Consider the following 16,015-nt stretch of genomic DNA (forward strand, 5'->3'; position numbering starts at 1 on the left):
ATATATATTTGTAATAATATCTAAATAATATAGGTAATCAAATGCTTATTACCTTTTTTTGTTATAAAAATAAGAAAAAGTAATAATATATAATTTATAATTTTTATTTTTTCCATTTTCCCTTAATATGAGAGACATATTTTATATTTAAGGTAATTCTTTATTTTTATTAAATAATATTCTTATTTTAACTATGTGAAAATAATACTTATATTTATAATCTATCAAAAATTTAATATATATCTTCTTTTTTTTTAAACGAGTTTGTGTTAATCATTAAGCATAAAATTAATTAACGAAAGATAATTTGACTTAAATTATATCACTTAAAAAAAAAAACAAAAAAAAATTTATAATAAAAGTTATAAGAAAAACAAAATAGAAATAAAATTTGAAATTAAACAATTATAGGTTTTTTTTTAAAGAATTCGAAAAAAATTTTTAAGGGGAGAAAAAAAATTATTAAGGAGAAAAAAAAATTTTTAAAGATAGTAGAAAAAATTTTTTAAAGATATCAAAAAATGATTTTTAATAAAAGTAAAAAAAAATTTTAAATAAAAAAAAAAATTTCTCTGAAATGTTATTTTAATTAAACAAAATAAACTTTCTTTTTTAAATAATAAAAGAATAAATAAAAATGTGTTGTATATCTTTACAACTTAAGTAGCTTTAGCTTTTTTGCATTATTACAGTGTAACAACCATCACATGCAAAAAATAAAAAATATCCCTTAAATTTATACACATTTGGTTAAGTAATTTAACTAATTTTAAAAATTAAAGAGAATCTATATAATAGCTACAATTTGTTTTAATTTTTTATTATGATTCCATAAATATGTAGATATGGGTATTAATTATGGTTGTTAGATTAATTTTAAATTTATTTTTTTTTACACATGATTAAAAAAAAATGTAAATACAAATTTTTCATTAATTTTTTTTTTCCCTTAACACATGTAACACGTAGCTACATACGAAGATTTAAAGAAAAAGTAGATAATTTTTTTTTACGATAAATTAACACTTTTTAAAAAGATTTTTTTCTATATTAATAAAAAATTTTTTAAGACTTTTTAAAGGTACATCTCCAGAATAATTTCCCTAAGTGAATGTTCAATGTTGAATGTTATATGTGATAAAAATTTAATAAAAATAATCCCTTGGTTTTTCAAAGAAAAAACATGTTTTTCTTACATTGATTTGCATGCATGATTTGTTCTATTATATGTTAACACATTTTTAATAAATAATTACTAGTTTTTATTTAATAGCTTTTTTTTTTAATATAAAATAAAAAAAAACAAAAATAAATTGTTCTTATAAACTGTCTCCAAAAATTTTTTTCTTGAATAAAACTCCTGAGGTAATTTTAAAAACACAAAATTTTTTAGCTAGATGAATAAAAGAATGTTTGAATATCTGTCTTCTTTTTTGTAATTTAATTTTTTAATTTTTATTTTATCGATTCTAAAAAAAAAAGGAAAAGATAATAAAAAAAGCATGTAAAAACAATTTAAATAAAACAGTCTTTAAAAAATAAAAATAGAATTTATGTGATTTAATAACTTCTATATAAAAAAATTTGTATTTAATATTAAAGAATAAATTATATTTATAATATGAAATATTATATACCCAATAACATAATATAAAAAAAATTATTTATTGAATAATTTGTTTAATTAAAACATAAATGTAAATTATGTGTTAATGTTTTTTTTTAAATATTAAAGAATATGTTTTAATTATTTTTTAAAAATATTTATGTATGTTATTTTTATGTATGTAAAAAATTTTACCATTTGTTAATTAAATGTTATTAACTCAAACAAAATTATATAAAAGAGAAGAAAAAATTATATTTATCCTTTATTATAATTACATAATATTAAAATTAAATATTATCATAGCAAAACAGTACTAAAAAAATTTTTTACATTTATTATTTTTCAAATATTTTTTCTATATTACTAAAAAAATTTATAAGTAAATTATATCTCCTTTATTTACGCATTTTGTGTAATTTTTTAATTTCCATATCTTCTTTAGAGATTAGCATGTTACTTTCATCTATTGATAATAAAGTCTATTACCTCCTGTTTAATATTTACTTAATCTTTTCAATTTAGCATTTAATAACCTTTCTATTGTGTTTTTCTCCTATATTAGTATCATATTAAAGTTATCAATTAAAGCATTTTCTTATAAACATTATTTTGTCATTTTTTTATATTATCATTTTTGTTGATATTATTTCTTCTATTATATATGTACTTGCACAAAAGTTAAAAAATCCTTAATACATAATTTTTATATGATAACATTCTTCATTGAATATTAAATAAATTATCTGAAACTCTTTTATTTTGATACTTTTCTTTATATATCTTAAAGTACTCCTACAAATGATTATTATATATAATACTAAAAATATTATATGTATATAAAAAGTAAAAAGACTAATTATATATATTATTATTAAAAAGCATATCATAATTACTTTTTTATAGATATTATCAATAACAAGTATTATATGTCTCTTTGAATTTTCAATAAAATGAAGTATATTATAGCTGAAAGTTTAGTTGTAAGTATTATTAATTTGAAAAAACGTGTACATTAAAGAAGAATACTATTAATATAAAAAAAAAAAGAAATATATATATTAAGAAAAATTGTATATACATATTTTTTTTCTTCTAAATAAAATATTTTTTTTCTATTATTTTTTTATATATTACAATTAAATGATATACAATGATATGTTATAAAAATTTTTGATTAAATAATAATTTGATATTTTAATAAGCATTATGGTAAATTTTTAATGTATTTAGAAATATTAAATATTTATTTAATATAGTATTAATTCAAGGATTTTAAATTTAATATAAAATGAATTATTTATTTTATGATAAATTATATAGTTATATATAAGTTATTTATCAATTACAAATAATTTCAAACTAAGTAGAGATTTTCTTACTTTTGATTCATTATGTGACTTTCAATAACCATTTATAAGTATTGAATAAACATAATGAATGTATATAATCGGAAAATTTTGTCTATTTTAGTAATTATAAAGTAACTTTTAAATATGATATATCCTAAGTTATTAAAACATTTAATATAAAATAATTACCTCATTTTACATAACTTTAAAAAATTAATAATAAAATATATATCAATTCAGTGTATTTCATTATTCCTTTACATTAGGATTATTTAAAGAAAAGTTTATATAATTTAAAAAACAATCTCTAAAAACAATATAAATTACAAGAATGTATCATATCTGAATAATAATTCACATATTATGGCTCATAAAGCTGTTATTTATTTAAAAAAATCATAATTTTTCATAAAAATACATTTAACTTTCTTTATTAAAAAAAAATAATTCATTCTCTATTTCAAAAAACACTAATTATCAATAAAAATAATTTCCCATTGCTTAAAAAAAACCCTAATAAACGTTAAAAAAATTTGCTTAAAAAAAAATATATTCTCTCAAATGAATTACAGGGATAAGTAATGATTTAGTGAAGTTAGATTTGTGTCTTATTAAACGTTCAAAAAGGTCTAAAATACTATATGTTTATTAACAATAAATAAAATATTAAGTTAATATGTTTTAATTAAAAGATTATAAATTTTTTAGGAAATTAAATTTTTGTTTTATGTTATATAGAATAATTATAGAAAGTTTATAAATTATCTGAAATAATTAGTTTTATAATAAATGAAGTTAGTAGAAGTAACTATGCACTCTTCGTTAACTGTGCAATACACTACAAATGTATTAGAAATATCAATTAATAATGCTATAAGGTTCGAATATTTTAAGAAAAAAGCATCTAAAAAATCTAAGTTTAATAAAAATATTTAAATTTTATATTTTTATTTTTCCTAGTATAAAAATAATTCAATATTAATTTTATAAATTACACATTATTACGTAAAAAAAAAAAATTTATAAAACTTTCATGAAATCAACAAAAAAAATATACTCTTAAAAAATAAATTATATGCATAATTTTTTTTTTTTTTAAAGATGCATATGAATAAAAAATAATTTTCTAAAATAAAATTGTATTTTTGTCTTTGTGTGATTTATGACTATCTTAACAATTCTACTGTTTTTTAAACAGTCGATTTAATAAAGAGAATCTAAAAAAATCTCTATTAAATTATTTTTTTATCAATGAACTTACTACACATAATTATAGAATATATAATTATTTATATTATTTTAAATAAACAAATTCATTTTATATTTTATTTTTTTAATTATAATATTTAATATTTTTTGTTACAAAATATAATCTTTTATGATTAAACATAAATCATTAATACGCTAAATCATAAAGAAAAATAATTATAATTTTTTTGTTATGCCTACACCTTTTTAAAAAAAAAGCAATAAAAAAAAATAATTTTTTTTCTAAAACTAATACACAATCCTTATTATAATTTTTTTTGTAATTATGAATATCTCAATAAAGTATTTTTAGAAACATGTCTTTTTATACTTATTTTTATATAAAAAATCCTGTTATACATATTTTAATTTGCTTATCCTTATAAGCATATTTTTATACACATATCTTCGAATACCATAAACACACTATCAACTTTTGTATGTAATATTTTTCGTCATATTAAAATTTCACAATGGTAAATAACATCTTTTATTAATTGCAGGAGCCTTTTTTTGTTGTCTAATTTATTGGAGAACTTCCATATAATTATGTTTTTTTTTCATACTTACTAGTGTACTTAGGATCCTCAAAATGTTAATTATTTTTTTGATAACCTATAGTATATTCATACTACAATAAAAATATAAAAAGGTATTCTTCTTTTAAATGATAAAAATTTTATGATATTTCATAATATAATACCAATAATTTTTTTTTTTAAATTTTATTTTACATTTTTCTTAATAGTTAATCTAAATTTTTTTTATAATAAATATAAATATTTTAGTTTATGTAAATAATATACTTTTCATTATTTGTTAAATGCTTTATTAATTTTCTGTTCATTGATTGTGCTAGAAATGTACAAATAAATTAATAGAACATGTGGAAAATACTCTCCTAATTTTGTTTTAAGTAAAATAAAATATTAGGCAAATTAATTACTTTTGTTAATATCAAATATTAGTTGCATTACTTAATTATAGTTTAAGTTAGTTTACACAATATTCTCTGTGTGTAATATTTAACATTACATTTTTAATATTCCATAAAGAAAAAAGTCCATATCATTCACTTCAAAAATAATTTTTTCTTGAAATATTTTTTTTTTTTAAAAAAAAGTAAAGCTATAATCATAATTTTTTTTTTAGATCATCATCACAAAATAAAAAAAAAAAAAAATATATAATAAAATATATCTCTATGTTTTTTTTTTAGTATACATATTTTTGAATACTTATTTTTTAGTATAAACATTTAGATGCTCATATTTTCCCAGCATTTTTTTTTTTTTAGAATTTACTAATAAAAATATTTTTTCTTATTTTATTTGCATAAATATTATTTAAAACAAGTTGATAATGCTTTTTAAAGGCATTTAAAGCATTTCTAAATGCGCAGAAAACTTATTCTTATTACAAGGTTTTCGTATAAAGGTTTTATTAAGTATTTTAGTATAAAATAAATCGATTATTTATTTCATCTTATATATCATAGTTATATAAGAAACATATAATTATTTATAATAAGTGACATACATAAAATAAGTAGAAATCTCTTCACATAATCTTATATTAATTTGTCTGTTTAAAATTCTATGAAAGTATGTGAAACTCCATTTAATAAATAACTACTTAAAAAGTTATGATTTAGGAAAACATAATAATTTTCATAAAATATATCACACATTATCTCTTAAAAATAGTCAATATTAAAAGAAAATAATGAGACATAAAAAATAAATTTTCCTTAAATGAAAGAAAAGGAACTTTAAGAATATTAAAAAAAAAAACTTGTATCTTAAAGATAAAAATTTTATATATAAATTTCTTTTTTTATAAATACACATCCTCTCAAACTTCTTATATTGATATAAAACATTCATCTATGTTAAATTAGTCTCTTGTTATATTTTAAAAGAGGTTGATAATAAAATTTATTAGCAAGTATTATAATTAAAGAAAATTTTTTGACATTTATTATGCCTCTTTCTTTGAACTATAATGTACAATTATATAGTATATTACTCCACATAAAATAAATTAAATGCAAACACTTTGAAGTTATTGTATATTATATATGTTCTTAATTATTATTTACCTAGTAGAATATTTTAATTTTTATAACTTTTAAATGAGTTTAATAGATATTTTTATTTCCTAAAATGATATAAATCACTTCATATAAAATTATAATAAAAAAAAAAGTAAATGTCAATTTATAATATATGATATATACTGGTTAATATTTTGTTGACCTGTTTAATTTTAATTATATTGGTGCAAGTATTTTAAAAAAAAAGTACTTAAATATCAAATTATTTAAAATAATTATATTTTTTTTTAGATTTCTCTGTTTTCATTTTAAATAATTGAATTACCAGATATTTTTTATTTTTTTCCTTTGATGTTGAAAAAAATTACAATTTTATTATAAAAATTCTTGTATATATAACTATAGTAATTTAAATATCATATACTATTTTTTGTATATTAATCTTTTTTAAATTAAAAATCTGAATATATAAAAGTATTATTAATGCTACAAAACAAAGCCAAAAAAGTAAATGATTTCTTTTACATAATTATTTTTATATTTTATAGTAAAATAAAAATTAAATCTAAATATTCATTTAATTAAAATTCAAATGAAAAATAGCTTTATAATTTTCTTTTTTATAGCTATTTTAGGAATACTTAACCTAATTTCATCAGTTTCTGGATGTATTTCATTTAATCATTATAAAGCACATAAATGTCTTAATAAAACAACATTATGCAAAAACAATTTTAAAGATATTTGTTCTTTTTTTTATATATATTTAAAAGTTCTTTAATTTTTTTATTTTTTTTATATTTGTTATTACAGTTCTTCTTTTCATAATCATAATAAACGTATAACAACCAATTATCACAGATAAATTTCTCCTTTAGATTTTACGTATTCATGTAAAAATCTGTAAATAAAAAAAAATTCTTAGACGAAAAGAAAGAACTCAAATGATACATTGTATATACTATTTAACGATATCTTGTTGTAATAAATTGAATTTAGATAAACTCTAAATTTTTTATGATTGTAGATTAAAGAATTATTATATAATATTTATAATAAAATTTAGAATATGCTACACTAAATAAAAATGTGAAAAAAAATAAAGAAAATGTTATATTCTTAGTAAAAACATGAAATAAATGAAGAATGAAAATATTCACTACACTCATTTATTATATTATTATAATGAATATGCCTTAGTTTTTTCTTATAATTAATGTACATTTTTCATTTAAAAAGAAATTAGTCAAAAAAAAAAAAAAAAATAATATGAACTAAAAAAATTACCATTTTATTTCCTTAAAAAAGTTTATTAACATATCTCTACATTACTTTTTATATTTTTACTTAAAATATCTAAAATTACTAATATTTTCTATAAAGTATCACATATATAAATTTTTTATTTAAAAAGTATACTTTCTTAATTTTGTTCCTTTTTATTTCTTTTGTTGATATTTTTTCAAGAAATTAACATATAATGAGACAAAAACAATAATATGAAATGAGTTAATAGTAAATATTTAAATCAATATACTATTAATAAAAAGATGTTATTTTTTTTAAAAAATCCTTTAACTATTGCATTGAAAAATTTTCGGAACAACAAAAAAGGAATTTAATTTTTTTAATACATTAATATATATTTTTTTTTATTATTTATATAAATTAATATCTTACTAATCTTCAAAAAATTTTATTTTTTCTTTAAATCACGCGTTATGAACACTGATTTCTAAGACATTTCATTTATTTTATGTATTTATATAAGATTATAATATTTTATAATTTTTATATATTAATTTTTTTTTTTTTATTTTAAATAAATTTACACTTTAAAACATTAAAATGTTATTATTTTCATTCCATATTTGAAAAAAAAAAAAAAAAAAAATGACGTTGATGAATTTTCCTTAATAAATCTATGTTAATTGTTTATATATATATATATATTATTTTTTAAATATTATATATATAATTATATATATAGAAAATTATTAAAGATTCGTAAGATTATAACATTTAAAGCAGATATAATAATGATTTCATAATTTTTTAATGTAGAAAACAGATAAGTGCTTTTATTTGTTCTTTTGTATTAATTTTAGATTTTAGCTTTCAATTTCAGAATTTAGTTGTAACTTTAATATACAGGCATTTAATTAGAAATTAAAAAAAAAGTATATCATTTTATAATATTTTTTCATTAAATTATTTTACATATCTAAATATATATAAGAGTAAAACTAAAAAAAAAAATTAATTTTTATTGAAAACATTATTTAAAGAGAAAAAACTAAAACATGAATTAATATATATATACAACGTTTTGAATTTAAAAACATATATTCCTTATCTGAATTTATTGTGTTTATGTTCTCTTTTCCTAATTTAAGCTTAAAAATAACTTAATTTTTTGTTTTTTCTCCATTTCATTAAAACGCAAATATGTGCATAAAATTATTTAGTTATAACAATTATATATTATTAATATAATAAAGCTCTAATATACTTTTATTAATAGTAATAAACTCCAAGTGAGACAATATAAATATATTAAACCCATTAATGATAATTAAAATGAAAAGTAATAAATATTATTTTTAAAATAATTTGCTATTTAAATATAATCAGAAAGTTAATTATATTATTTTTAATTTGTCATTTCAGCACATTTAAAGTAATAGCACTTTTATAAAAGCAAGATATTTTTTTTAACCGTATAAAATTTTTATTTTAAAAATATATAATTCACGTATAAACAAAAATATTTTATCTCTGTAGAGCAAAAATTTATCAGTGAATATTAATTCCAGGTTAAATAAATTAAAAGGGAAAGTATTAGAAACATAAAATTAAAAAACACATAAAATATCTTATGCGTATTTATTTTTTATATAAAAATACTTCATTATGTAATTTATATTTTATAGTTCAAATGTAATAAAAATATAATACAAAATAAAGATTACCAAAGGTTAATACCTTAACCAATTTTACATATTTCTTAAAAAAATTACTTTTATAAGAATTTTTTTTTTTCATATAAATTTTTCCTATTTTACACATTTTAAGTTCTCCATTTTATAAAATAAATATAATTAAAAAAAAAAAAAAAAGATATAAGTGATGTATTTAAATTGTAAAATATGTTATTTTATCTTTATCAAATAAAGTGAAAATATAATCATTGATCATATTAAAAGTCATTAAATACTTTTTTTATTTTTTCATTTAAAAATCTTTTCTGTTTTTATTCGAAATAATCTTAATCAAATAATGAAAAACCTAAATCGTCTTCTTCTTCTTCTTCCTCTACCTTCTCCTCCTTTTTAGTTTCTTTTTTTTCTTCACTTGGTTTTTCTGTTGTAGCTTGAACAGATGTTGAAGGAGCTCCTCCTAAACTTAAATTACTTAGTAATGATCTAAAAAAAAAAAATAATATAATATTCACAATATTAACATAAATTACAATTTATAAAATAATAAAAAATATAATAATTCATATAAAAATTATGTACAAAATAATTCATATAACATTTTTAAATATAGAAATTTATATTTATAATTTTTGTAATTCTATTTATGAAAAAACTACAAATTGAAAGATGTAATAACATGTATAAAGTTAATGTATTATCAGTTTTTCTGCTTTACTCAATATCTTTTCCTTTTAATGTTTTTTCAAAAAGCATTGGTAAATATGGCAAAACTGAATTATTTGATTTTTTAATAAGTTTTATAATATTATCACTAGTTATACTCATTTTTTCTTCAAATAATATTAACGCAGCATATGTACATAAAAGTTCTTGCTTTTCGCATTCTGCTAATTCTGATACTGGAATAGATGCCATTTTTAAAAAATTGATTATATTAATTTAAAAAAATATAAAAAAAAGGGAAAGTTTTATTTTCTATATTATAAATATGCTTTTTATATAAAAAAAAAAAAAAAAAATTATATATAATTTTTCATAAAAAAAAAGTGTAATTTATAAAAAATTAATTGAAAATAATATTATTAAAAAAAAATTAAGTCAAATTCATAAATTCAAAAAAAAAAAAAAAAATAAAAAAATAAAAAAAAAATATATATGTCGCAATAAAATTATTAGTGTATCAAAGAGGTTATATTTTAAATCCTTAATAATATTTTATTTATATAATTTTAATCACTTTTACAATTTCTTTTCAAGATTTTATTATTCTTAAATATTAATTTACATTTATATAACTTATTAAAAATAATATTTTTTATAAATTTTTTTGAATTTGATAATAATATTAAAAATATTAACTTAATAAAATATGAAAAGAAATGTACATAAATAACACTGTTGTACGCTTCTTTATTTATTTAAAAGGTAAATTTATATATACATTAATAAAAAATTTACTTGTTCATTTATATAAATAAATTTAAAAAAAGAAGAAAAAGGACTAATAAAAATATTTAATATATAATATAAAAAAAAGTATATACAAAAAAACAAATATGGAAAATTTATTTAATAATGTATTTTCATGTTTTTTTAAAAAAAAAATTTTAAGAAAATAAAACCCATTGTAACATAAAAAATACAAATAAATTGTATCACTTTCATATATTAAAATAAAAAAAAAAAAATTCTAAAGAAAAATACTAATATTTTTTATAAAATATTTTTTAAAATTATCCTTCTTTTAATTTATATGAAATAATAAAATTGTGTTCTGATTTATTTTCTATAATTTTGTACTTTTAAATTTTGGTTTTAAATAAAAATAAAAAATAATATAAATTTCTCTTTAAAAACTATTAGCTTAAAAAAATATTTTTAAGTAAATATATTTTACGAAATAATATGAATAAGTATTTTAAAATTTAATATATATCATTTCAGGTAATTTTGTAAAAATAAAATATAGGAAAGTAATATGAAACAAATGAATATGTTTAATTCATTTACAAAGAGGATGGTTAGGTTGAAATTTTACAAATTTTTATGTAATTATATTAATTTTAAAAAAATAGAAAATTTTATGTGCTGATTATAAAAAAATATGAAGCTTTTAGAGAAGATAAATATGCTACTTTATTTTGTACCCATAAGCATATCAAAAAATAATTAAAAAGATAATGCAAAATTAATGAAAAAATTTAAAAAAAAAAATTAAGTTAAAAATATCATTATGATCATTAACTACTAATATCAAACTAATTAAATATTTCGTCATCATGAGTTAAAAAAGGAAATAAAAAAAAATACAAAAATTGAAGAAATTAAAATGTTATAGTAACATTGCTAACATCAATTAAAGTTACGGAAATTATACTAAAAATGAAAATTAAAATTGTAACATTTATTATAATTGTGAAATTAATATAAAATTTTTGTCTTTCTGAATATAATTATGTAATGCAATAATTTAAAGAATAAATCTATATTCACTATAAAGTTTTTTGATGAAAAATATTTTATACATAAAACTTTTTAAAAAATAATATATTGTTTCTAATAAAATTAAAGAATTAGCAAAATTATATATTAATAAGATAACTAATTAAATGATATAATTATTTGCATACGTAATTAATAAAATTATTTTATCATTGAAAGAAATAAAATTAATAAAGAGTACTAACTAAAAGGAATAAATTTTAAAGTAATTTATAGAATAAAATAGGACTCTTTTCTTTAAAAAAGAATAATTATAAAGAAAAAGAAATAATATAATAATGATAAAAAAAAAGGTATTGGTATTTTTTTTTTTTTTTTTTTTTTTTTGAAAAGAATATTACATTTTTTCATATGATTAAGGAATACACAAAAAGAAATAAAAAGTATAAATCATTTGGAATCATATAATTCAAAAAAATGACTTCATAATATTCTTTAGGAAATATTTAATTATGAGAACTACATCAACATTCTTTCTAAAAATTTTATAATACAAAAAAATTATAAAGGAAAAAATTAATAAAATTAATATATATGGAATGTCTACCTGGAAATATTTCATAGTAGATTTTCTTATTTATCTTTTATTTTTTTATATGTAATATTGAACATATTAAGATAATTATAAAAATATAATATATATTTTGAAGGTATAATTATATTTCTTATTTCATTAATAAGCTTTAAAAAAATGTTTTCAGAAAAAATTCCTTAAATGAAAATTTTTCATACAAAAAAAAAAAAATTGCTTTTTCAAATTAGTTATAAAATTTAAGTCATTGATAAAATAAATTCTAAATTAATAACTTATACACGCAAATTAAATTTTCCTAAAACTTCTATATCTTTTTTTTTAAATTTTCTTTTTATATTGTAATATACAAATATTATGATATATACATTTAATGATTAAAAATATTAACTATATTGAGATAAAAAAAAAAAAAGAAAAAAAAAGTATGGTTATTTGTAATTAAAAAGAGAGTATTTTCTTCTTAAAAAAAAAATTCACTTACATAAATATTGTGGAAAAAAAAAAATTTAGACTTATAGAAATCATTTATTTTTCTTAAAAAAAACTAACGGATGATTCTTTATCTAAATACTATTTGAGATTTTAAATTAATATATGTTAAAAGTTGTACTATCTGTTGTATTATTCTTATATTTCTTTTATGAATAGACTATGTTAGTTTTCAGAGTTTATTCTTTTATTATGAAAATTTGTTAATCTATTATAATTAATTAACAATCAATATATTACTTGTTTATTTCGTTACTTAATCATATAATATCAAATAAGTAAATAATAAAAAATTTAAAACAGTAAAATTTATGAAAATATTTTTTAAAAATTAATGTCATAACATATATAAAACTTAAAATTAAAATGTCACATAAAAAAAATTTATAAAGTGAAATAATTTGTATATATTAAAGTTTTTATTTTTATCAAATATATTTGTTAAATAAAATGGGTTCTCCAATAAATATTATTTTTGTATGCACATATATATATATATTTTTTTTTTTATATTTTATGCCTTTTCTTTAAAAAAAATTAGAGTTTCAGTAAATTTATGTTCGAAACGTTTGTCTTAAATTCCATATATAAAATTGTATGTGCAATTTTATAATAAATAAAAAAACAAAGGATCATTTACTAGTATATTATCAAAATATTATAAAATTTTTCACTTATATTTAAAGTAATTTAAATATATATTATTCTTATTATTTTAAGTTAAAATATTTTTTTTTGATAATGTCAACGTATAACATATAGCCGAAAGAACAATAATTTACATAACATTAAAAAAGGAAAAAATGACGAATATGAATAAAACATTTGTAAGATAATAAATTTAATTTTAGTAAAAAATGATTATAAAGATAAATTATTCCATATATTGATTAATTTTTTTTTTCACAGACTTAAATTTTTTTTATTTCTTTTTAATGTTTTTATTTATTTATATTTTTTTTTTTTTTTCCTGTAAATGTTAATAAACAATTTAACTAAGAATTATTTCGTACATAAAACTCTCCTTATTTTTTATTATAAAGATAATAGCTATCAAATATTAATTACAAATATTTATATTCTTTATATAGTTTTATATATTTCATAAACTTTATTTTAAATTTTAAATAAAACTAATGATATGTTAAAACCATATCATTAAATATGTTTGAGGTTTTTTAATACAAAAAAACATAAATATGTATATATAAAATGTATTAATGTATTTTTTTTATATAATTATATTACATATATAATTAGTTATCAGGAGAATTTATATTTTTTTTTTTTAGAATATTTTGTAATAAAATCATTGTTAATATTTTAATGTATTATTTAATGTAATAAATTTTAATGCAAATTTAACATTTATATTATATCAAAAAAGGGTAATATCAAATTGAGAATGTAACATAATAAAAAATTAATCTTTAATTTATAAAAACTTTTTTCACATTATTTTTCAGTATTCTATGTTATTACTAAATAGATAAGAAAAAAAATGTATTTTTTTTTTTTTTTTTTCTTTTTTATTAAAATAAAATTTATCTGTAGAAAAGATATAATATAGCGTCAATAGTCTAACGGCCATGATACCTGCCTTCCAAGCAGGTGACCCGGGTTCGACTCCCGGTTGACGCATCTACTTTATTTTTATAAAAGAGTAAAATTTTTAATATATAATAATTATTATAAAAAATGTTAACATTAAAAAAAGGAAAACTTTTTAATGTCAAAATAATGGTTAATCGCAAATGTGTACTTTTAAAAGTAAATAAACTCTTTTCAAATAATATTATGTATTTATTATTAAATTAGAAATGGAAATTTTTTTTATATCCACATGATTCTATTTACATATTTTAGATTATCTAAAAAAGAATTTTTATAAATTACGTAAAGCAATGTGTACATTTGAAAATTATGATTTTCATTCTTGGATAAGGTATTTGAAATTATTTATAAGAAATAAAACAGTTATAAGTGTATTTATACATAAATTCAACGATAAGTTTAAAATTTAATTTTCCTTTTCTTAAAATTTTATTCATGAATTTTATTTAGAATTTTAATTATTAAAATTAACTAAAAAATTATTAAATATATGTACAATCTTTCAGTTTAATTAAAGATATATGTTATTTTATAACTGAATTAATAACTTGTAGAAATTTTTTATTCTTGGGAATTTCTCCATTTTCTACCCTTTTATTAATAACAGGATATTAATAGTATTATTTTTTAGGTTAATCTTTTTTTATAAATTGAATTTATTAATGTAAACTTTATAAAAAATGTAAAAATTACTGAACATTTTTATAAATTTTTAATTTAAAAGAATATTATATTCATACAGTTCTAATAGTAATTTCTATCATATACAAATATGATTACATCATAGGTTTTGAAATCTACATTTTACTTTTAATATATTCTTTTTATGTATTTCTAAGAAAAAATTTTAACTTATTTTCACTTATCACTAATGTACTATTTTATATATTTATGCACGAAATGGGGTTCGAACCCATGCGAACTTACGTTCATCAGATCTTGAGTCTGACGCTTTAGACCACTCAGCCATTCGTGCTTAGATGAAAATATGAAGATTATCTATTTATTAAAAAAAATATTAAACTTTTTTATTGATTTTTTTTTTTTTTTTTTTTTATTAGTTTCCTAAATAATGTTTTAAATAAAACACATTTTTTTTCTTTTTTTATTAAATATGCTAATAATTTCTGAAATACTTAAAATTAAAAATTTTAAGAAAAGTTATTAAAAATTTTAGTATAACAAATTATACATAATTCTAAGCAATACATCACCTATAACTATGTATTCTTTGTGTATCATTTTTATATGTAATAAAATAATAAAAAATATTAAAATTTTATAAATTTATAATTTGATAAGTTAGATTTCAGAATTTTATGAATTATAACGTAAAATATCTATTAAAAATAATTATTAAAATTAATAAACCTAAAGTATTTTAATTTGTGCAAATAATGGATGTTGTTTAAACTAGATATCACTAAAAAATTATTTTCTCTTCAAAAAAAAAAGAAAAAAAAAGAATATGTTCATTAAAAAATAAGCATAAAAGCTACAATTTTAAAAAAAATTTTTATTTTCAAACTTTAAGATATATGATTCTTATATAAAAATTTAGAACTTTTACAATTCACATATACTTTTAAAAGTTGGTTTAAATGTTTCTTTTTTCTTTTTTTCTTAATGATACCCATAAAAATTTCTTAGTTTTACTTTAGAATCACATGA

The 16,015-nt window shown here is 15.8% G+C and overlaps 1 protein-coding gene and 2 non-coding genes across 3 annotated transcripts; 1 reads left to right on the plus strand and 2 right to left on the minus strand.

Annotated features, from left to right (window-relative positions):
* Positions 1-9,530: 9,530 nt before the first annotated feature.
* Positions 9,531-10,119, minus strand: RPP1 (60S acidic ribosomal protein P1, putative; the record flags this gene model as incomplete). The annotated part of the gene is made up of 2 exons (XM_028672334.1): positions 9,531-9,687; positions 9,920-10,119. The coding sequence occupies 2 exons, from the start codon at positions 10,117-10,119 to the stop codon at positions 9,531-9,533; spliced, it is 357 nt and encodes a 118-aa protein (XP_028528896.1).
* Positions 10,120-14,299: 4,180 nt separating this feature from the next.
* Positions 14,300-14,371, plus strand: PGAL8A_00330500. Its single transcript has one exon. It is a non-coding gene; the product is annotated as a tRNA-Gly (tRNA).
* Positions 14,372-15,236: 865 nt separating this feature from the next.
* PGAL8A_00330600 lies at positions 15,237-15,320 on the minus strand. Its single transcript has one exon. It is a non-coding gene; the product is annotated as a tRNA-Leu (tRNA).
* Between the last annotated feature and the right edge of the window lie 695 nt (positions 15,321-16,015).

Source organism: Plasmodium gallinaceum (assembly GCF_900005855.1).
Source record: "Plasmodium gallinaceum strain 8A genome assembly, contig: PGAL8A_v1_98, whole genome shotgun sequence".
Lineage (NCBI taxonomy): Eukaryota > Apicomplexa > Aconoidasida > Haemosporida > Plasmodiidae > Plasmodium > Plasmodium gallinaceum.